At 46.0% G+C, this 23,078-nt stretch overlaps 1 protein-coding gene across 1 annotated transcript in view; it reads right to left on the reverse strand.

Moving 5' to 3' along the window:
• Window positions 1–23,078, reverse strand: part of CACHD1 (cache domain containing 1) — a 180,649-nt gene that overhangs the window by 30,554 nt on the left and 127,017 nt on the right. Inside the window, 9 exon segments of the mRNA XM_029083275.2 lie at window positions 180–348; window positions 3,655–3,772; window positions 5,105–5,228; window positions 6,764–6,913; window positions 12,097–12,330; window positions 14,686–14,835; window positions 18,301–18,517; window positions 19,823–19,967; window positions 21,357–21,483. Coding sequence (XP_028939108.1) covers window positions 180–348; window positions 3,655–3,772; window positions 5,105–5,228; window positions 6,764–6,913; window positions 12,097–12,330; window positions 14,686–14,835; window positions 18,301–18,517; window positions 19,823–19,967; window positions 21,357–21,483 — 1,434 coding nt within the window.

Genomic DNA, 23,078 nt, shown 5'->3' on the forward strand with positions numbered 1-23,078 from the left:
GTGCTTTGCACATAGTAAGCGCTTAACAAATACCACCATTATTATTTTACCCCATATAGGCTCCGGGGGGGGGGGGGGGAGGACGTGGGAGGAGGGGTATTTTTCAGGCTCTACACAACTAAACTATCACATTGATAAATGTCAAACGAGGCTCTGAGAGGTGTGTGAAGGAGTCTTACCTAGGGTGGCCAGCTGTTTGAAATGGAGGCAGGCACTGGGTTGGCCCAGAAGATCTAGCCGGTGGTACAGGAGCTTGCTGCTAGGCACGGTGTTGAGGTTCTTCAGCTGTCTGACAGGAACCTCCGGCTGGATCACCACGATGCACAGGATGAAGGAGGTGTCCTGGACCTACCAAACCAATGGCAAATCTGAGAGGCCGAAGGCTGGCACCCTGGCACGGCATGATCCCGCTAAGTGCAATGACCGCACTCCCTCTAGACTGTAAGCCTGTTATGGGCAGGGAATGTGCCTAATTCTACTATACTGTACTCTCCCAAGCGCTCAGTCAAACATATTTATCGAGCACTTACTGTGTGCAGAGCACTGTATTAAGCGCTCGGGAGAGCACAACAGATACACTCCCTGCCCGTAATGAGTTGGCCGTCTAGAGGGGAAGAGAGATGTTAATAGAAATAAGTAAATTACAGATATGAACGTAAGGGCTGTGGGGCTGGGAGGGGGGGATAATAATAATAATGTTGGTATTTGTTAAGCGCTTACTATGTGCCGAGCACTGTTCTAAGCGCTGGGGTAATAATAATAATAATAATGTTGGTATTTGTTAAGCGCTTACTATGTGCCGAGCACTGTTCTAAGCGCTGGGGTAGACACAGGGGAATCAAGTTGTCCCACGTGGGGCTCACAGTCTTAATCCCCATTTTACAGATGAGGTAACTGAGGCACAGAGAAGTTAAGTGACTTGCCCACAGTCACACAGCTGACAAGTGGCAGAGCTGGGATTCGAACTCATGAGCCCTGACTCCAAAGCCCGTGCTCTTTCCACTGAGCCACGCTGCTTCTCCAATGAATGAATAAAGGGGGATGAATAAAGGGAGCTTAGTAAAGTGTTCTGCACATAGTAAGTGTTCAATAAATATCATTGATTGATTGATTGCCCCAACCGCTTTTGGGCCAGACCTGTGGGGATGAACGCGACGTCCGGGGAAGGGGGAAGAAAGGGAAGGAAGGCTGGGAGGAGGCTGGAAATGAGCGAGGAGTATGAGGCTTTGGAGTACATGAGCCCTGGCCAGTGGTTCTCAAACTGGAACCACTGAAGTCCCTCCAGGCAAGTAACGGCCTGGGGGCCGTGGAAGCCAACTAACACCTGGAGGGGAGGAGGGGAAGGAGCAAAGAGGCTCCAGGGGGAGACTTTTATGGAGGAAAGAAGCAGGGTGGCCTGTTGGGAAGAACAAGGGCCTAGGAAGCAGAGGACCTGGGTTTTAATCCCAGATCACACCACCTATCTGCTGTGTAGCTTTGGCAAGTTGTCTAATTTCTCTGTGCCTCAGTTTCCTCATTTGCAAAATGGGGATTAAATCCTACTTCTTTCTAATAAAACTAGGAGTCCCATATGGGACAAGGGAGTGGGTCCCAACTGATAGAGTCATATCTTCCCCAGGGCTTAGAACAGTGCTTGATGCACAGTAAGAGTTGAACAAGTACTTCTTAAAAAAAAAAAAAAAGTCCATTATCATTCTGCCGAAGTCCAATTCAGACCGACAGTCCAAGCTGGAACAGGGCGGGGCTCTCAGATGTGGCAAAAGGAATCTGATTTCTCCAGTTGGCGTTAGCATTCTCTGGGTGTTCTACTTCCCATTCTGGAGTCGACTGCCTATAGGGGAAGTTCAAATGGGGTGAAAAAGGATGGGAAAACAGGACCTTTGGAAAATGTTAAAAGGATGGGGATTATTTGGCGTTAGCAAAGAAAACAAGTCAACTGAATCTGGTTTCTGGTACATGAGGAGTTGTTACGGTGACCGGTAGGTCTCCCCCTTCCACCTAACTAACCGAACACTTTGGCAATGATGGCACAGAGTGCAAGTGCAACAGGAAGGTGAGAAAATACACAAAGTCTTCTTTATGGCACTAGTAGCAGCAGGCTTTGGGACCCAGCTCCAACTCTTTCTTGGAAGGAAGAAAGCACTGAAAAGCAACAGGTTAAGCTGGTGAAGAAGGTATTTTGGCCCTGCAATTGCATCCTCGGGTTTGTGGCTCTCTTGGGCCAGGATTTGCTGGCCTGACATTGTCGAGCCCCTGGGTTTCCCTTCCTCCTCACTCTACCTGAGGCTTGCCCACCTTCTTGACAGATGATCTCCACCAGGCCCTTCCAGTCTCCCCCTCGGCCCACTCAGAATTCCTGGAGCGACTCGGAGCCGGGATTAGCGGCAGCCCCGGTGGTCAAAGCTCCACAGACTTTGATCTCGTTGGCTTGTGACAATCCCTGCCAAGAGGGAAGCAGTCTGGCCTGGTGGAAAGAGCACGGGCCTTGGAATCAGAGGACATGGGCTCTGCTAGTTGACTGCTGTTTGACTCTGGACAAGCCACTTGATTTCTCTGTGCCTCAATTTCCTCATCTGCAAAACGGGGATGAAATACCCGTTAATACTCTTAGGTTGCGAGCCCCATGCAGGACAGGGACTGTGTCAGACCTAATTGACTTGTACCTTCCTCAGCACTTAGAACAGTGTTTGACACACACCAAGCACTTAACAAATAACATGAAAAAGAAGGAAAAAAAAGAAATGCCTGTTTTCCCTCCTTTTTAGACTGTACTGGGACAGAGACTGTGTCTGATCCGATTTTCATTTATCTACTCCAGCACTGGGCACAAAGCAGCTGAGAAGCAGCGTGGCTTAGTGGAAAGAGCACGGGTTTGGGAATCAGAGGTCGTGGGTTCTAATCCCGGCTCTGCCGCTTGTCTGCTGTGTGACCTTGGGCAAGTCACTTCACTTCTCTGTGCCTTAGTTATCTCTTCTGTGAAAATGGGGATTCAAAAATGTGAGCCCCACATGGGACAACCTGATGACCCTGTATCTACCCCAGCGATTAGAACAGTGCTCTGCACATAGTAAGTGCTTAACAAATGCAAAGCAAGTTTGAGCCCCAACCTGACTGCATCCAACCTGATTAACTTATTTCTAACCCCAGTGCTTAGAACAGTGCTTTGCATATAGTAAGAATTTAACAAGTACCATTCTTCTTCTTCTTATTATTGTTATTATTATTAAGTGCTAACAAGTACCACAGTTATTTTTAACAGCAGGCTGGGCTGGGCTTTGCTCTAAGGAATGACGATATAAAGCTTCCAGAATCTTAACTGATGCCACTCTCTTCTGAATGATCATGAGGCCCAGCACTCCACCCCGATCACCCCTCCCACTTCGCCCTGACCCTCTAAGTCTGGCAGGGATGTAGTCCCAGTCCTGGCACTTGGCTGGCAGAATCAATGGCTCATCAGACCAGCCAAAGTCTCTCAAGACTGTTGAGTTAACCAAGATGAAGGGCAGCCGCCACTATACTAAGTCGTCATGCTCCTCGTGAAAGGGAATTAGAACGTAACGTCTTTGAAACGGCAAATACACTGTCATATGTAAATGCACATGCATAAAAATCGCACGCCCGTGGGGTAATTCGGCAAGGGTGAGTTTTACGTACCATTTTCCAGGCGTAGCTAACATTGTAGGCTGCTTTCCCAGTCTCTCTCAGTTTGTTTATGTGCCAAGACAGCGAAGAGTTCACGGGGACTGTAATAATCTGACTGCCCAAGGGGAGGCTATATTGGTAAATAAAAATCAGACATGTCAAGCCAAAGATCAAATTAAACTTTCAAAGACAAAGAAGCTGTGAGTCAAAGACTCGCCTCCTGATTTCGAAACAATGCAGAAAATCACTTCTAGGAAGTAAACTATATATTGTTTCAGTTCTGCAAAAGCCTAATGCTTAGTTTGCACAAAAACCATTTTTGTTTCAATATGTACGTAAGCTGATTCACTTATGAGCTTCCCTGGTTCCAAACTTTAGAATTGTTACAAGTTTTCCTTGGGATCTGCCCCCGGCAAAAGTAATACACACCATTCTTCAGCAAAGTGGAGGGTTACCAGCCAGACGCACCCCAAGTTCAAATGTCCATTGACACTGCCTGTTCACAAGCGTTTCTTCCGGCACTGCGCTTGATTTGGACAGATGAGTTTTGCTGGAAGAATGTTTCCTACTGAACTAATGGAGCCTTCCCCAAAGCAAGCAGTGGGAACGTGTGCTATGGGAGACCTGAGCTTGTCATCCCTGAGCTGGATCCAATTTGCTGTCACTTGAGAGAAATACGGAGAGGAGGGGAGGTTTCCAAACCACTGGCAGGAAATGGACTGCCCGCCTGTGGATGGCCCAGCCTTGGACATCTGGGCTCTGCCTCCGACTCCAGACTCTGGCCCAGACTCCTGGGACTTTGCCTCAGACTTCCAGGATTTTGCCTCAGAACCCAGGACTCTGACCCAGACTCCCAGGCTCTGCTCCACTTCCATCGCCTCCTCTGGACCCAGTTAGCCTTGTATGGGATACCAAGCTTGGGAGCAAAGAGAACAGATGAGGGTGTGCCAAAATTATGGGCCAACTGGCGGACTGGATTGGGGGACACATATCTGATGTTTGGAAAGGGCTATTCTCTATGAAGAATGCCAGGGGCATGGTGTGGGTAAACGTTGTTAGGGTCGGGGAAGGGCGTTAACATTCTGGGTGCTTACAGAATTGGGTTACGTGAGGAATAAACAGATGAACACACCCAAGCGGGAGAGAGCACCTGGACTTGGAAGACAAAAGCTTTTTATCTGTCTCGTCCTCGGGGATGGAAACTCCAGAGAGACTCTGAAGATTTCCATGTCAAAACTCTGAAAACCATTGCCAAAATGCAAACCAGGTTCTAGCGAAAGATCACTAACCCTGCCACATGTCTAACAATATTTCACGCTTCACGTCCACAACATTTTTCCACTCACAGAAAAAAGGACTTCAAGCTGTCTTATATCTGCTCATAAAAGCTGGGGGTCGGAGGAAGAAGGGGGTGTTCCGGAGGGCAGGAGGAAAAAATGGTTTGTTTTTAGATCCTCCTTACCTTAAGATGTTCTGCCGAACCAACTCAAATTTTGGAATGTTTTCATAATGTATAATGTCGGTGTGAAGTGGGGGTTCTGAGAGTAGATAGGGCCTGGTAAGGGATGGGTGCATAAGTGTGTATCCTAGAAAGAAAACAAAAGGGGAAATGCTGGAAAATACATTTTAAAGAGAAAAACAAAATGGGGGTGGGGAGACAGAGGGAACAGACACAGAAGTTGGTGCTGGTCTGAAATTCAAGGTTCCAGACAAGGCCATCAAGCTGCTTGGCTATCAATTATTTTTGTCCCAACTGGAGATGGGTGCTCTACTCTAATCAGCGTGTCCAGCAGCTGATCCGAGTCTCTGGAAATATCCTCTGGGCTATCAGCTCACGCCCCCGCTGATAGGCCCTCTTGTCCAGGGCCATTCTGGGGGCCACTCAGCTTTCGTTCCTTTTCAAATATCAAAACCACCGTGTGAACCCCCCTACCTCACCTCACAACTTTCCTCCTCCAACCCAGCTCCCACATTTTGCTCCTTTAATGCCAACCTTCTCACCATACCTCAATCTCATCTATCTCATTGCCGATCTCTTGCCCATTTCCTGCCTCTGGCCTGGAACACCCTCCTTCTTCATATCCGAAAGACAATCTCCACGCCATCAAAGCCTTATTGAAGGCACATCTCCTCCAAGAGGCCTTCCTTGACTAAGCCCTCATTTCTTCTTTTCCCACTCCCTTCTACGTCACCCTGACTTGCTCCCCTTAATTACCCTCCCTCCCAGCTCTCCCTTACTTGCTCCCTTTATTCACCACGTCCCACCCCGAGGCCCACAGCACTTGTGCACATATCCACAATTTTTTTATTTATTTATATTAATGTCTGTCTTCCCCTCTACACTGTAAGCTCCCTGTGGGTGGGAATGTGCCTGTTATATTGTTGTGTTGCACTCTCCCAAGAGCTTAGTACAGTGCTCTGCATACAGTTAAGTGCTCAATAAATACAACTGATTGACTGATGAACCAAGCCAGCCACCAAATCCCCGAAAACGTAGGAGGTTGGGCCAGCCAACTTAACTCTGGGCCAACCAGCATCCTCCCTCTTTGGCTCCTTGCCTATCACGCAAGTCTTCCCACGTCTCAGTTTCCTAATCTTCCAAGTAATCCTTCCTACAGGGTATGAATTAATGTTCAGAAATCCAATTATGAATGGTATCATTATTGGGTTTCCAAACTCTGAAGCAAATTACCTTTGCCCAGATCGAGTCAGCTGTGGCGACTGTTGCCTTTAACAGGAAGCATCACATTTGCTGGGTGCGACTTGTTGGGGGCTGGGGGAGAGGCAGCATGGCATAGTGGATAGAGCATGGGCCCGCGAGTCAGAAGGTCATGGGTTTTAATCCCAGCTCTGCCACTTGTCTGCTGAGCAACACTGGGCAAAATACTTCCCTTCTCTGGGCCTCGGTGACCTTGTCTGGAAAATGGGGATTGAGACTGAGTCCCATGCGGGACAGGGACTGTGTCCAACTTAATTTGCTTGTAACCACTCCAGCACTAAGTACAGTGCCTGGCACAAAGTAAGTGCTTAACAAATACCACTATTATTACTATTATTGTTGTTATTAAGAAAGCAGAAAAGAATGCTCTTTTCTCTGGAAATTTCAAAAAGGGAAAATTACCTTTATCGTCTATGAGGAACGTATAGGAAGCCAGAGAGTCTTGGTAATAGGTCACGTCCTCGAGTATGTAGGCCAGGTTGACGTCCACACCTACGATCCCCAGCAGAAGGTTCCCAAAGTAACAGGGTTTGCTCACTGTCATGATCAAACCTGGGAACAACAGGAAGAAGCGGAGAAAGATTTGACGCTAGCATTACCACTGATGAGTACAGGATTCATTAAAGGACGTGGGTGGGCTTCAGGACCTCTGCCTGCTGTGGAAAATAAAAGGTTTCCTCAGGATCCTGCACCCTGACCACCTCCCCCGGAGACCGCATGTTGGATTTTGGAAAACCGAGATGCATTTTTCCGGAAAACGCTTACAAGAATCCTGCAAGTTGGAGTCCAGGCAATGACTGCATTTTTTCTCCTCCATTTTCCATCTCAGAAAACAGAGTGGCCACTGGGAACCCCAAGGACATAGAGAAGGGGTTACACCTTAGCCTTTCACCTGATTTTACACACAAAGCTCTTAGGTTAACCCTCTGAAGATAGACTTCTTCAGAGTGCTAAACAATGAATTTGCTATTTTAAACCAATAGCTCCCCCAATAAACAAAACCAAAAAAAGGAACAAAAAATTAACTGTAGCTAAACCTGGTGCCTTCATTTCCACAAGTGTATAAACGGGATAATTTATCTGTTCTCCCTTCCTCTTAAACCAAAAGCTTCATAGGGAACAGGGATAGTGCAGTGTTTAGTTATCTTTTATCTTCTCTAGTATTTAGCACAATGCTCGGCACACAGTAAGTGATTAATAAATATCATCATTATTAGAATTTTCCAAGTACCCACTGGGTGCAATGCACTACAATAAACACTTGGAAAGTATCAAACAAAGACAATAACCACACCTTAATAACAAGGAGCTTGTGGTATTATTTCTACATTACAAAAGGAGCAGGGTCTCTTTCCTCCAAGAAGCCTTCTCTGATTAATCCAAGCACAGGCCTGGGAGTCAGAAGATCACCCCGCTGTAATGCCTAACCACCACTTCCGTACATATATATTTCTTTGCATATCCATTATTTATTCAGCTAATTCATCCTGATATATTTCTACTCCTTCCTGTTATAGCCTTGTTCTTTCTCTTGTGTCCACTATTTACAAATAATTTTTGGTCTGTCTTCTCCCCATTAGACGTAGGCTCCTTGAGAGCAGACCACACATATCTCACTTACATTATCCTAAGCCCTTAGAACAGGGTTTTGCACTCAGAGGGCACCCAAAAAATACTACCAATTGCAAGTCAGTTAATTTAGTCCAGTAGAGAGGGAATGCAGGTTTATTCCTCCATGTTTTAGTTAGAGTGAAAGCTCTGTGAGGGAAGGGTCTTTATTCTGCATTTCTGTGGTGTAGCTCAACAAATGAGCACAGTTCAGTGCACTCAGTAGACGCTCAACAAATTCCAATACTACTACTAGTCTTCCCTTCTCAGGGTCACACCTGGGAGTTTCCAGTACTCTATCAGTCTCGGCTAAGGGAGGGAGAGTCAAACAGAGGCCTACCCATTCCATTCCTAGCTTGGGCGGTGACTATCAAGTGGAAGGCAATCTGCTACAAGTCAAAACTCCCCCGTTCTGGGCAGCAGCGGCACGGGAGAGAGCCGAAGGCGGAGACTCGAGTTTACTACGCGGAAGGCAGCAATGATAAACCACTTCCAGATTTTTACCAAGAAAACTCTATGGATCCACTACCAGAACGTTTGCAGATGGAGAACGGGGCGTTCTGGTCCGTGGTGTCGCTAAGGGTCGGGAACAAGTCGATGGCAGAAGACAAGAGAAGACTACTAATCTTGCTGAAATTCTAGAGCAAACATATTTGCTTAGATTGCGAGACAGGGAGAGCAGCACCGGGATCACAAAACTGACAGCATAATAATAATGATAAAAATAATGGTATTTGTTAAGCACTCATTATGTGCCAAGCACTGTTGTAACTGCTGGGGTAGTTACAAACTAATCAGGTTGGACACAGTCCCTGTCCCACGTAAGATAATCCCCATTTTACAGATGAGGTAACTGAGGCAGAGAGAAGTTAAGTGACTTGCCCAAGGTCACATAGCAGACAAGTCAGGGAGTTGGGATTAGAATCCATGTCGGCTGACTCTCAAGCCCATGCTTTTAATAATAATAATAATCATAACGGTGGTATTTAAGCACTTACTATGTCCAAAGCACTGTTCTAAGCGCTGGGGAGGATACAAGGTGATCAGGTTGTCCCATGTGGGGCTCACAGCTTTCATCCCCATTTTACAGATGAGGTAACTGAGGCACAGAGAAGTTAAGTGACTTTCCTAAAGTCACACAGCTGGCAAGCGGTGGAGCCAGGATTAGAACTCACGACCTCTGACTCCCAAGCCCTGGCTCTTTCCCCTGAACCATGCTGCTCTTGCCACTAGGTCATGATTCTTTGTGTGTGCACACTGAAACCAGGCCTGAGAGTCCCACATTGGACTTATCAGGCACACATGCACCCTTAGGAGAACTTCGCTGTATATGGCATTTTCTTTGAGTACAATCTTCCATCTAAGGTAACACAGCTATTAGCAATCATGCCGCATGGTGCACAGGTAACACGGTACTAGAGAAGCAGTGTGGCTCAGTGGAAATTGCACGGGCTTTGGAGTCGGGGCTCATGAGTTCGAATCCCAGCTCTGCCACTTGTCAGCTGTGTGACTGTGGGCAAGTCACTTAACTTCTCTGTGCCTCAGTTCCCTCATCTGTAAAATGGGGATGAAGACTGTGAGCCCCACGTGGGACAACCTGATTACCCTATATCTACCCCAGCGCTTAGAACAGTGCTCGGCACATAGTAAACGCTTAACAAATACCAACATTAATATTATTATTATTATTACCCTCTGCTTGAATGCAAACTCCTTGAGGACAGGGATCAAGTGAGCTAATTCTACTATACTCTCCCAAGAGCTTAGCAGAGTGCCTTGCATAGGTTAGGGGGACCAATCATCACCATCATCAGTGGTATTTTTTGAGCGCTAACTGTGTGCAGAGCACTGTACTAAGTGCTCAAGGGAGAATACAACAGAGTTGTTAGACACGTCCCGTGCCCACAACGGACTTACAGTCGAGAGGGAGAAACAGACATGAATGGAAATCCCTTCGACTGAATAACAACTGATATGATACACTACTGAACAATTACTCTGGATACCTGCTCCAGATTTACCTCCTAGACAGGTTAACATTCACATCTGGGAATGTTAAGGAAAAGGGTGGAAAAAAGAGAAGAGGAAGAATTGTCTTCGGTCTTCTGATGGCCTATCAAACTCTTCCTTCATTAACTCAATCTCCAGACTCCCACTGAGCTGTGAATCCTATTCAAAGGAAAGTGATTTTTTTTAAACCCCAGTAGCCCTTGTATCTTAAAACTCAACAGTGTTTTCTAAGAAGCTCTTTCAGACTCAGTGGCGTCTGGAAAAAAACAGGGATCGCTGGGGGGGGAAAAAGCAATCTTTTCAAACCAGCGTTCACTATTACACTTTAAATGTTTTCAGTTGTGATTATGAGGCCATGGGAAAGGACAGAACGGAGCCAGGGTGGAAGGGGGAGAACTTGGAGAGTCATTTTCCGGCTCTAGCCCCTCTAGTCACGTGACTGGAAAGCTCAAATGGCTTACAGAGGTCACCAGAAGATGGAGCGAAGATTGACAGAAAGAACTCTGTACTCCTACATTTGCCAAGCTGGGAACATCCCGAGTGTCTCTTGTCTTTCTCTCTCCCATATTTGTAAAGCACTTACTATGTGCCAGACCTTGGACTAGGCACTGTGATAGATACAAGCTAATCAAGATGGACACAGTCCATGTCCCATGTGGGGCTCACCCTCTTATCTCCATTTTACATATGAGGGACCTGAAGCAACACAGAAGTGAGGTGACTTGCCCAAGGTCGCCCAGTAGACGAGTGGCGGAGGTGGGATTAGAATCCAGGTCCTTCTGACTCCCAGGCCCGTGCTCTATCCATTAGGCCACGCTGCTTCTCAAGTCTCTCTTTACGGCCTTCGCGACCAGGCCACGGGAAAGGAGATTACCAGAGGGGAGGACATAAGGAGACCTGCCTGGTCCTAAACCAGCCTGTTCTCAACGGGGCTCTGAGTGGGGATTGGGATCTAGTAGTTCTCTAGAGCTGTGGTGCTTCTTGCCAGTGGTGGAAGCTGTCGGGTGAGGAGGTGATCTGTTCCACCCGTCAGAACACAGGAACCGACATGGGTGATACTGACTCATTCATTCAATCATATTTATTGCGCATTTACTGTGTGCAGAGCATTGTACTAAACGCTTGGGAGAGTACTATACAATAATAAATGGATGTATTCCCTGCCCACAGTGAGCTTACAGACTAGAGTTTAGATAAGGACATAGTACTGTGGGGCTGGGAGGGGGGAAGAACAAAGACAGCAAGTCGGGGTGATGCAAAAGGGAATGGGAGAAGAGGAAAGGCCTCTTGGAGGAGATGTGCCATCGATAAGACTTTGAAGCCGGTTGGGGGGAGAGTCGTCGTCTGCCGGATTTGAGTTGGGAGGGCGCTTCAGGCCAGAGGCAGGACATGGGCGAGGGGTCGGTGGCGAGATGGGGAGATGGAGGCACAGTGAGAAGGTCGGCATTAGAGGAGTGAAGTGTGCAGGTTGGGTTGTAATAGGAGAATAGCGTGGTGAGGTAGGAGGGGGCAAGGTAATTAAATGCCTCAAGGTCCGGGACACAGAGGCATCATTCACCCCCACCCTGGAAGAGCCAAGTGGCTAGCACCTTTCTCATAAACGATATCCTTCGGTCAAGGCAGACCTTCCAAGCCTGGGGGCAGTGTGCCAATTCCCTTTACTTCCCTAGCCTTTTAAACCCTTGCTGGCCAGAGACTTAATTTTTACATAGATCCTAAGGGCTGGCTTAACAGGTGGACTTTCAATTTCGGGGAAGCAGCAGCACAATTCCCTGAATTTGTCCACAGCTTCCCCGTCTGCTCAGGTTCGGTTTCTCAGAGAAGCAGTTCGGCTTAGTGGATAGAGCATGGGCCTGGGAGTCAGGACGACCAGGGTCCTAATCCCGGCTCTGTCACCTCTGCTGTGTGACCTCCGGCAAGTCACTTTCCTTCTCTGTGCCTCAGTTCCCCCCGCTGTAAAATGCCGATTAAGAGTGTGAGACTCTTGTGGGACTGGGATTGTCCCGATGAGTCTGTATCTCCATTAGCGCTTAGAACGGTGCTTGGCATATAGTAAGCGCTTGACATGTATAGTAATAATAATAATACTAATAATAAAAATGATAATGAGCCCTTACCGTCGCCCATTTCATCAGAAAAGGGGAGGCTGAAGACGGCTTCGTCGATCATCCGGTTGGGCAGGTTCGTGTAAAACCTACCCACTGTGGTCTCCAGGTTGCTCAGCTGGTTCAAGACCATCATGCTGCCCTTAATCACCGGCCAGGAGCTTCGGTCGGGGACGCCGTACTTGGCTGAGTTTTGCTCGGCCAGATCTCGCAGGAAGGCCAGTTCTTTCAAGCCGGTCACCCCATCTGAAACAAACAACGGTGTGGGGGGAGGAGAAATAAGACCAAGCTACAGCCCCCCAGTTGGCTTCTCCAAGCCAAAGGACCACCCGAAACGTGTTGAGAAGACTGAGCTCCCTGTGAACTCGTTATGGACAGGGATCGTGTCTGTTTATTGTTATATTGTACTCTGCTAAGTGCTTAGTAGTCCTCTGCACACAGTAAGCGCTCAATAAATACAACTGACTAATCAATCAACCAGCGGATCAGGGTCTGGTTTATTTAAAACAAAGTCCCTTGAGTGTCAGTAGTTAGTAGAAGACTTTATTGAACACCTTCTTGGTATAATGCACTGTACTAGGTCCTTGGGAAGTACAGAATAACAATGTGATATGTTCCCTGCCCTCAAGAAGCTTACATTCTAATGATGGAGACAAACATAAAAATCTTAACAACTAGAGTGGTCAAAAATCAATTAATCAATGGTATTTATTGAGCCCTTACTATGCGCAAAGCAATGTATTAAGCGCTTGGGAGAGCGTAATACAACAGGATTAGCAGAAACATTCCCTGCCCGAAATGAGATTCCACGGGGAAGCAGCGTGGCTCGGTGGAAAAAGGACGGGCTCGGGAATCAGAGGACGAGAGTTTTAATCCCGGCTCCGTGACTTGTCTGTGTGACCTTGGGCAAGCCATTTTACTTCTCTGTGCCTCAGTTACCTCAACTGTAAAATGGGGATGAAGACTGTTCACCCCACATTGGTCAACCTGATTACCTTGTATCTACCCCAAAAATAGAGACTGCTATAATTGGAAGAGTGCCAGGTGTGGGGTAGCTTCAAATTCAGAACCATTATCAAGTCACATGATTAGGATAACAGAATTAGAGAAGCAGCGTGGCTCAGTGGAAAGAGCCTGGGCTTGGGAGTCAGAGGTCATGGGTTTGAATCCCGGCTCTGCCACTTGGCAGCCGTGTGACTGTGGGCAAGTCACTTCATTTCTCTGTGCCTCAGTTACCTCATCTGTAAAATGGGGATTAACTGTGAGCCTCAGTGGAAGCTTAGAACTTAGAACAGTGCTTTGCACATAGTAAGCGCTTATCAAATACCAATATTATTATTATTATAACAGGCAAAACCTCCATGTGATTTTAACTGTGGATTTTGCTCTTTCTTCTCAATTATTTCAATGGAAAAATAATAATGATAATAACTTTGATATTTTTTGTTAAGTGCTTATTACGCACCAGGCACTGTGCTAAGTGAATCTTTCCAGGTGTTTAAACGAACAACAAACAAAAAAACCTGGAAGATGGCAATTTTTTTTTAATGGCACTATACTAAGCACTGGAGTAGATACAAGATAATTGATTTGGACACAGTCCCTGTCCCACATGGGCTTACAATCTTAATCCCCATTTTGCATATGAAGTGAAGGAAGTGACCTGCCAAAGATCACCCATCAGATGAGTGACAGATCTGGGATTAGAACCCAGGTCTTCTGACTCCCAAGCCTGTGCTCTACCCACTAGACCAACTCCGTGAGGAACAAGGAAGAATAGCAAATGGTGCAATGCAAGGAGGCAGCACAGACACTTCAGGCCCAATAGCTTCAATGCAGCAATAATAATAATAATAATGATAATAATAATAATTGTGGTATTTGTTATGTCCTATGTGCTAAGCACTGAACTAAGCGCTGAAGTGGATATAAGCAAATCGTGTTGGACATAGTCCCTGTCCCACATAATAATTATGGAATTTTTTAAGTGCTTACTACATGCTAGGTACTGTATTAAGCGCTGGGGTGGATACAAGCAAATTGGTTGGACACGGTCCCTGTCCCACATGGGGCTCACAGTCAATCCTCCCTTTACAGATGAGGTAATAAAATGACTTTCCCAAGGTCACCCAGCAGACAAATTGGAGAGCTGGGATTAGAACCCAGGTCCTTCTGCCTCCCAGGCCTGTGCTCTATCAACCTGGACCACGGTCATGAAAAGACTGGCTTTTTCCAAGCCCGTGGCAAGCTGCTCTAGGGATATGGGCAGATCAGTAAACACGCTGATATCTTAATGCATCTAGGGCACCAATGAGAAGTAACAGCTCCTTTTGAAGTGAAATGCTGCCCTGGAGGAAAAAATTGAGCAACTGAATGGAATCAGAATGGTAGGCAGTGATCTGATAATGAAAGATATGCACCTAACATAGAAAAAATAAACCAATTTAAAAAAAGGAAGACAATACTGAGAAACAAAGATGCTGGTCTCTCCTACCTTTATCAGAAAACTGCCTGTAGTCAAAAATTAGCATTTGCCATAGGTACCTCGGGTGCTTTAACAGAGAGGTTCTATCTTTGAAAACCTCCTTAAACATGTCTTACCATTCATGAGGGCATAGGTGAGAATCATTACAGAGTTGTTGAGAAAGCTATTTTCTTCATTGATGGCACGAAGAGTAGCCTTTTTATCTTCTTCTGAAGACTCCTTTGATGTAATTCCAGCTGACAGGTAAATTATGACCATGTCGGTATCTACCCAAAAACAAATAAACCGGTGGTTATGTGCTCCTCTAATCTTGGCTCAAGGCTCATATTCACTAAGCCATACAAGCAGAATTCTCCCTTTGTTACCTGGATGAGAAATGCCTAGGTCTTTTAGTGACATGCTCCCTGCCCACAAAAAGCTTAATCAATCGATCAATGGTATTTATTGAGCACTTACTCTGTGCAGAGCACTGTATTAAGTGCTTGGGAGAGTACAATACAACAATACCACAGAGTTCGTAGACACAATCCCTGCCCACAGTGAGCTTACAGTCTAGGGGGAGGCAGATGCTATTATAAATAAATTGTGGCTACGCTCCAATAGTCCATTTCTTTATTTCTTAGTGGGCCACAGCTAATAGTTCTTCCTTCTAGGGTGAAAACTATTGGATTTTCATTCAATTGTATTTCTTGAGCTCTCACTGTGTGCAGAGCACTGTACTACGAGCTTGTAACAGCCGGTCACCTCCTGCTGCCTCCAGTGTTTGGATGGTTCAAAAGACAAACAAATGAAAATATCAGAAAACACAATTATACCTCAAAGCCAATAAGGACCCCAAAAAAGGAAACCATTTTTTCAGGATGTGTCTCTTCTGAAGGAAAGATAAACCGAGCTTTGGTCTATTTGTGATCACTAGATATCACTGAATTTATGATCCAGTTGGATTCCTGAAAAACGTCTCTTAGTTGAAACGTTGCAAGTTGGAACCAATTTTCTCAAAAGACAAATACTATAATTGGGGGAGTTGTTTCTCAACCAGCGTCAGACTCCTGTTTGGTTGTTTGGTTTTTTTTCCAAAGTTAGTCTGTTACCTCAATTAGAGATGAGAAAAATAACATTATGAATGTTCTATGGAGTCACAGAGGTTCCAGAGTCTTGCTTTCTAGAAAGTAAAATGGATCTATCAATCCTCCCTGGTGATTTTGCCACAGACCTCTCACTCACATCCTGCCTCTGGCCTGGAACCCCTTCCCTCCTCATATACGACAGACAGTGACTCTCCCTGTCTTTCAAATCAATAAGTCTTATCTTATTGAAGACACACCTCCTCCAAGAGGCCTTCCTTGACTAAGCCCCCCTTTCCTCTTCTCTCCTTTCTGCATCACTCTGACTTGCTCCCTTTATGCAATTCCCCCCGCCCCAGCTCCACAGCACTTACATACATATCTATAATTTTTTTCTATTAATGAATGTCTCCCCCACAAAGCTCGTTGTGGGCAGGGAATGTGTCTGCTCCGAAGTGTTTAGTACAGTAGTACAGTGATCTGCACATAGTAAGCGCTCAATAAATACGATACTGACTGACTCCTGCCTAGCAATCAAGTAACCTCTCAGCCTCCCGCCCTCTTTCGATTTTAACCCCCATTTCCTGTGGTTCCCATGCAGCCCCCCGCTTTCAGTTAGTGATATGAAAGAGGCTAAGGTAGTAATAATGATGGTATTTGTTAAGTGCTTACTATGTGCCAAGCACTGTTCTAAGCACTGAGCGCTGAATGTCAAAATGGATGCTTGAATAGAGCTAAAATGGTGCAAACTTAGAAAATGAACGTGCCATTTGTCTTCACACAAAAATCTTAAATCAAGGAGTACTGCACCTCACCACAAGATACTTTCTGCAATGTTGCAAAGTGAAAGTGTTTTTTGAATCACTACATCTAATGGGAAGGAAGGGGCTCAGTTTCAGTTGTATAGGAAGGAGATGAGACTCAAAAATCACAACACAACTCAGGAACTGAGAATAAATGAGGCCCCAGTAGTGAAATAAAAGACCGAGGTTAAACCACCACTCCCTTGGGAAACAAATGCTCCTTGGAGAGGGAAGGAAAAGGGAGTCCAACCCCCAGTCTAACGTACGTTCCCGGCTTCTGATACGGGAGGGTGCAAGGTGATGATCACACTCTCCTCCTTCAAAGCCTCATTTTTTTAAAGGTATTTGTTAAAGTGCTATGTGCCAGGCACTGTACTAAGCGCTGGGGTAGATACAAGCTAATCAGGTTGGGCCCAGTCACTGTTCCACATGGAGCTCACCGTCTTCATCCCCATTTTACAGATGAGGTGAGAAGTGAAGTGATTTGCCCAAGGTCACACAGCAGATGAGTGGCAGAGCAGAATTAGAACCCAGGCTCTTCTGATTCCCAGGCCCATGCTCTACCCACTAGGCCATGTTATCAAAGGTACATCTCTTTCAAGAGGGCTTCCCCAACTAAGCCCTCATTTCTTCTTCTCCCACTCCCTACTGAGTCATCTTCATACTTGGAGTTGCACCTTTTATCGACCCCTCCCCTCATGACCACAGCACTTATGTCCATACCCGTAATTCATTTATGTATATTAATATCTGTCTTCCCCTCTAGACTATAAGCTCACTGAGGGCAGGGAACGTGTTTAGCGACTCTGTCATATTATACCCTGCCAAGTGCTTAGTACTGTGTTCTACACATGGCAAGCGGTCAATAAATGTCAGTGATTGACTGACTGATTGAAAGCTGAGTGCGTAGGGTGGGAGTGGGAGGAGAAACGGAAAATAATCCCACCTCCTGCCTGGGATCGGGATGTTCCCAGGAACCCGAGTGACAAGCTGGCCTCTGGGATGTGGGGCTGGGGAAGAGAAAGGGAGGACAGGAATTTCAAGCTTCCTGGAAATTGGGGTGTTTCTGGGAAAGCGAGTGTGGCCTCGTGGACAAAGCACAGGCCTGGGAATTAAAAGGACCTGTGTTGTTCTGTCCATTTCGTCAACAAAGCAAATGTCCGACCCCTATGGAGCCGGACCTGGAATGGTCATTTCCTTTCAGGACCTCCTAGGGGTGCTAACTTGTCACCTTCCTCCAGAGTTTCCCACTAATGTTGCACAGAGTTGCTTCCTTGAAGTCCGTTGGGTTTTTACACGAATGCCTGTTCATGCTCAGATAATATTTGCACCTTTCCACATTTTCCCCAAAGCCTTGCTTGGTCTTTTCCCTTCTTCCCCCTTTGAAAAAACACCTTCCCAATATGCAAACAGTACCACCGGCTAAGGAGAAGCCATACACTTCTGAACAGTTTCCGTGCCTATTTGACGTGTTTTTAAAAACTTGTTTGGATTGCAATAACGTTCCAGGTGGCCTTTGAGAAGTGAAAGTTACATTTCAGCACCTTCACATATTCATAGCCCACTGCTCATGGGAATGGCTGGATGAAAAATGTGGATTCACCCACTGAGCCCACTAACCCATGCAGAGGGGAGAAAATGATCTCTACACCTAGCCAGATTGGAGAATGGGGAGTGGAAAAATGGGAGACAAAACAGTGGTTTGGGCCAATTCCACCTGTTACTAAAAGACAATCCAGTCTAACTCTCCTAGGCGCATATTAGCACTGCTAGTTGGCATTTTCACTCAGATGGTTAGAATATTTTAAAAATGCAATTATGCTACAAACAGGAGAAAAAAAGGATGGCATGGTAACCGACTTACTTGGCTGGAATTTTGTACTATTGTTTGTGCTCCGCATTAACTGGAATGCCTTTTGAAATCCCACTGCATGCTGGGTAGGGCTGTCAGATGATTTTATGCTACTAACGAAGGTAGACATTTTCCTTTTTGTCTCGCTAGTGGCTGGAGACAGGTATGTCTTATAACACTGATCCAGGGAGCAGGTTCTGACTGTGTCTGCCACAGTGAGCACGGAGATCTTAAAAGAAAAAAAAAAAGAGAGAGAGAGACTGAATTACTCCACCGGCTACGTGATTCCTTGCAGACCTGTAAAGCGCGCACATAATGGAAAGGCCGACCGAAGAGTTTCTGTGGATTTACCATCGACGCTAGAAAAATAAGAGCTCGGAGCATAAATCCATCAAGTTTGAAAAGGATTAGCAGGGGATGGGGAAGAGAAAATAGACTTTGACCTTTGTTTCCAAGACAGGGGCAGCTTCAAAAGTTCTCACGGACATTTTTTTTTTTTTTTAACAGAAGGTCAGAGTCAGAGAGATCTTCGCAAGCACTATGATCCTGGCCCCTAATCTGTAAAGCATTTTAAGCAGTTCTGGAGTGAAGCAGAGCTTTGGGAGGTAGAGTTAAAACTATGAAGTAGGAAAATTCCACAACCAATACATTTGGGTTGGCTCTAAACCAAAGGATCTTTTGGGTACCATGGAGGTCGGGAAAACCCCGGAATGTAGCCTGCCTCTCCAACCCGCCTCCTCCATCTGGAGATAAGGTAGTGACAGGTTTGGGGGCCCCACTAATGAAATGGGGGACCTGCTTCATTAGGACCCTGTCCTCCTGGTAGGGATTCCTAAATGAGACAGGGATTTGGGTGGAGCTGGATGAATCCTCAGGAGCCAGAAACAGTGGAAGCAGTGTGGCCTAGTGGATAGATCACGGGCCTGAGAGTCAGAAGGACCTGGGTTCTAATCCCAGCTCTATCACTTGCCTGCTGTGTGACCTTGGGCAAGTCACTTCACTTCTCTGGGCCCCATTTTCCTCAACTGTAAAAGGGGGGTAACCTTCTGAGCCCCATGTGGGACAGGGACTGTGTCCAACCTGATTAGTTTGTATCTATCCCAGGGCTTAGCACAGTATTTGGCACAAGGAAGTGCTTAATAAATACCATTGAAAAAAAATAAAGGGAGACTCAACTGATGTGGGAGCGGTTGCCGGTGTCACTGAAATTCATTCAATTGCATTTATTGAGCACTAACTGTGTGCAAAGCACTGTTTTAAGCGCTTGGGAGGGTACAATATATAAATAAGCAGACACATTCCTTGTCCACAGTGAGCTTACGTAGCCTTTAGGATAACAAATGTGACATTCCAGGCTTTGAATGTATCTCCCGGAAGGCCTTAAAGACACTTCTTCCCCGAAGCGGTTTTCCCCGAACTGAAAGAATTTCTTCCCTGAGGCGTTTTCCAAACCACGCAACTGTCCGCAAAACCCAAACCCTGTTAGAATCTCAGCAAATGCAAGAGCATTTCTGAGCAGCTGGTCCACGCTCACCTTATCGTGTTCGTCAATGGAGCTGAGGATGACATGGGCAGCATCTTTGGCGATCTGCAGCTGGGTCTCCGTGACCGAAGCGCCGTGATCCACGATGACCACTATGTGTTTCGACTGGGGCCGCACGGTCGAGACGTAGATGGGTCTGCAGACGTGAAACACGCGTGAAATGACTATAGGGTTGCCCTTGCCTGTGGCTGCCACCTCTAATGGCTTTAAGTAGAAACACACTGGGTGTCAATCAATCCACTGCTACTCACTGAGCCCTTATGCTGAACTGTACTTCCCAAGCGCTTAGTACAGTGCTCTGCACACAGCAAGCGCTCAGTAAATATGTTTGAATGAATGAACACCATTCTAAGTGAGTGGGAGAGTAAACGACAAAAGATGCTCAAAGTTTTGTTCCTGGAAGGTGGATCCAAGGTGGTGACTTCTGATAAACTCTTCGTTTCATGACGTAGTGGATAAAGTCCGGATTTGGGAGTCAGAAGGTAATGGGTTCTAATTCTGACTCTGCCACTTGTCTGCTGTGTGGCCTTAGGCAAGTCATTTCACTTCTCTGTACCTCAATTACCTCATTTGTAAAATGGGGGTTGAGACTGTGAGTCCCACTGGGGTGGATCCAAGCAAATTGGGTTGGACACAGTCCATGTCCCACATGGGACCTCAGTCTTAATCCCCATTTTACAGGTGAGGTAACTGAGGCACAGAGAAGTGAAGTGACTTGCCCATGGTCAAACAGCAGACAAGTCGCATAACCAGGATTAGAACCCATTTATTCTCCCAGGCCTGTGTTCTTTCCACTAAGCCACACTGCTTCTCTGTTGCTCTTCTTTTCCTCTGAGACCAAAAAAAAAAAAAAATCCCATTTCTGCATCTGTAATAAGGGTTTCTTGCCTTGAAATTTGTTTTAAATTGGGGGTAATAATAGCTGAAGCCTACCTCCCAGGGGTGTTTTGAGGAGAAAATAGCTAAGTACTTAATGTAAGGTGCTTTGGTAATAAAAGTACCACCTAGAAATACAGGTGCGAGAAGCAGTGCAGCTTAGTGGAACGAGCACAGGCTTGGGAGTCAGAGGTCTGGGTTCTAATTCCGGCTCCGCCACTTGTCAGCTGTGTGACTTTGAGCAAGTCACTTCACTTCTCTGGGCCTCAGTTACCTCATCTGTAAAATGGGAATTTACACTGTGAGTCCTACTTGGGACAACCTGATAACCTTATATCTATCCCAGCACTTAGTGCTTGGAACATAGTAAGTGCTTAGCAAATATCATTATTATTATTATTGATAGAGTCAGAGGCATGGATGCTTTTGCCCTCTCCAAAGATTTCATCTCCGGAGGAAAATATATTCCTTTCTTTGGTTCACTGGATGGTATCCTGGGCTGCGAAAGAACAAAGGGTAAATGGATGGGTCTGAATTTTCAAAAGGGGCTCAATATGCTTTCAAAGCAGGAATAGCTGAGAAAAAAGATTTGCAATTTAACACATTTCACTCATTCCTAAAGGAAAACAAATCAGAAAGAAGATCCTACCTACTGCGATGCTCATAACTGCCCTTGCACCGGAACTTGTGAGCGGGAAACACAGTGAAAATTCCTTCTTCGGAGCTGAAGTACTGCCACTTGATCCCAGGGTTCGACTTCAGGTTGTCCGCGAGAACTGGAGAGGAGGGAAGAGATGACCAATGGCACTGAGCAGAGAAAATCGAGACGCGGGTGGTCAACGTCATCATCCACGCTATTCAGTGGGTGCTTACTGGATGCCGAGCACGGTACTAAGCACTTGGGAGAGGACAATACAACAGAGTTGAGAGACATGGTTCCTGCCAACAATGATCTTACACAGTCTAGGGAAGCTTCAATCTCCAGAAATTGATTTTGCTATTGGGAAACTCCACAGCATGGCCTACAGGAAGAGCACGGGCTTGGGAGTCAGAGGATGTGGGTTCTAATCCCTGCTCCACCACTTGTCTGCTGTGTGACCTTGGGAAAGTCACTTCACTTTTCTGGGCCTGAGTTACCTCATCTGGAAAGTGGGGATTAAGACTGTGACCCTCAAGTGGGACAACCTGATTACCTTGTATCTACCCCAGTGCTTAGAACAGTGCTTGGCCAGTACTAGGTGCTTAACAAATGCCATCATTATTATTAGAGCAGCAAAATCTCTGGTTCTGATTTTTCCTGGCCTCTCACACCCTTTATAAACTACATGAGAAGAAGGGTTGAAAGCATAACAAAGATCCCTAAGAATAAGGACATCCTTTCTGGGAACATTAAAAAGTTCTAGGTTCACTGGAAGGCTTTGCAGCGGCTAAAACACTAACTGTCTCATGTTCATTCACTTTTTTTTTTAATTACACCTGTCAAGCACTTACTAAGTGCCAGGCACTGTACTATGTGCTAGGCAGATACAAAATGAACAGGTTGGACACAGTCCATGTCCCTCATGGAGCTCACAGTCTTAATCCCCATTTTCCAGATGAGGGAATTGAGGCACAGAGTTGTGAAGAGACAGGCCCAGGGTGACACAGCAGACAAGTGTCAGAGCTGGGATTAGAACCCACATCCTTCTGATTCCCTGGCTTGAGCTCTATACATTAAGCCGTGGTGCTTCTAAAACTCTGAAACTCACAAAGCCAACATTCCTCCCCACCCTCTCGAAAAAAGAAAGGTTTCCACTGAGTCTTCATTCATTCATTCATTTCATTCACTCCTTCCCAGACTGAGTCCCCCTTTTCCTCTGCTCCTCTTCCCCTCCCCATCACCCCGACTCCCTCCCTCTGTTCTACTCCTCCACCCCACAGCACTTGTGTATATATGTACATTCTATTTATTTTATTAATGATGTGTATAAATCTATAATTCCATTTATTATTATTGATGCTATAGATGTCTACTTATTTTTGTTTTGTTGTCTGCCCCCCGTCTCTAGACTGTGAACCTGTTGTTGGATAGGGATTGTCTTTATTTGTTGCTGAATTCTACTTTCCAAGCGCTTAGTACAGTGCTCTGCACACATTAAGCGCTCAATAAATATGATGGAATGAATGAGTGAATGAATTGATGAAATGAGCTCTAAAGTCCTGGTAGACATTTATTCCTGGAAAAGAAACAGCTGCTGGATCCTGCAAAGATGCCGGCAGAGCAGCTGGGTATTTATCTCTTATTCTAAATGATATTAACACCCAGACTTGACGTAATGAGAAATAACAGACAAACTGGTGGGCCCATGGGAGCGGATTAAGGGAATAATTA

This window comes from Ornithorhynchus anatinus, chromosome 18, assembly GCF_004115215.2.
Source record: "Ornithorhynchus anatinus isolate Pmale09 chromosome 18, mOrnAna1.pri.v4, whole genome shotgun sequence".
Taxonomy (NCBI): Eukaryota; Metazoa; Chordata; class Mammalia; order Monotremata; family Ornithorhynchidae; genus Ornithorhynchus; species Ornithorhynchus anatinus.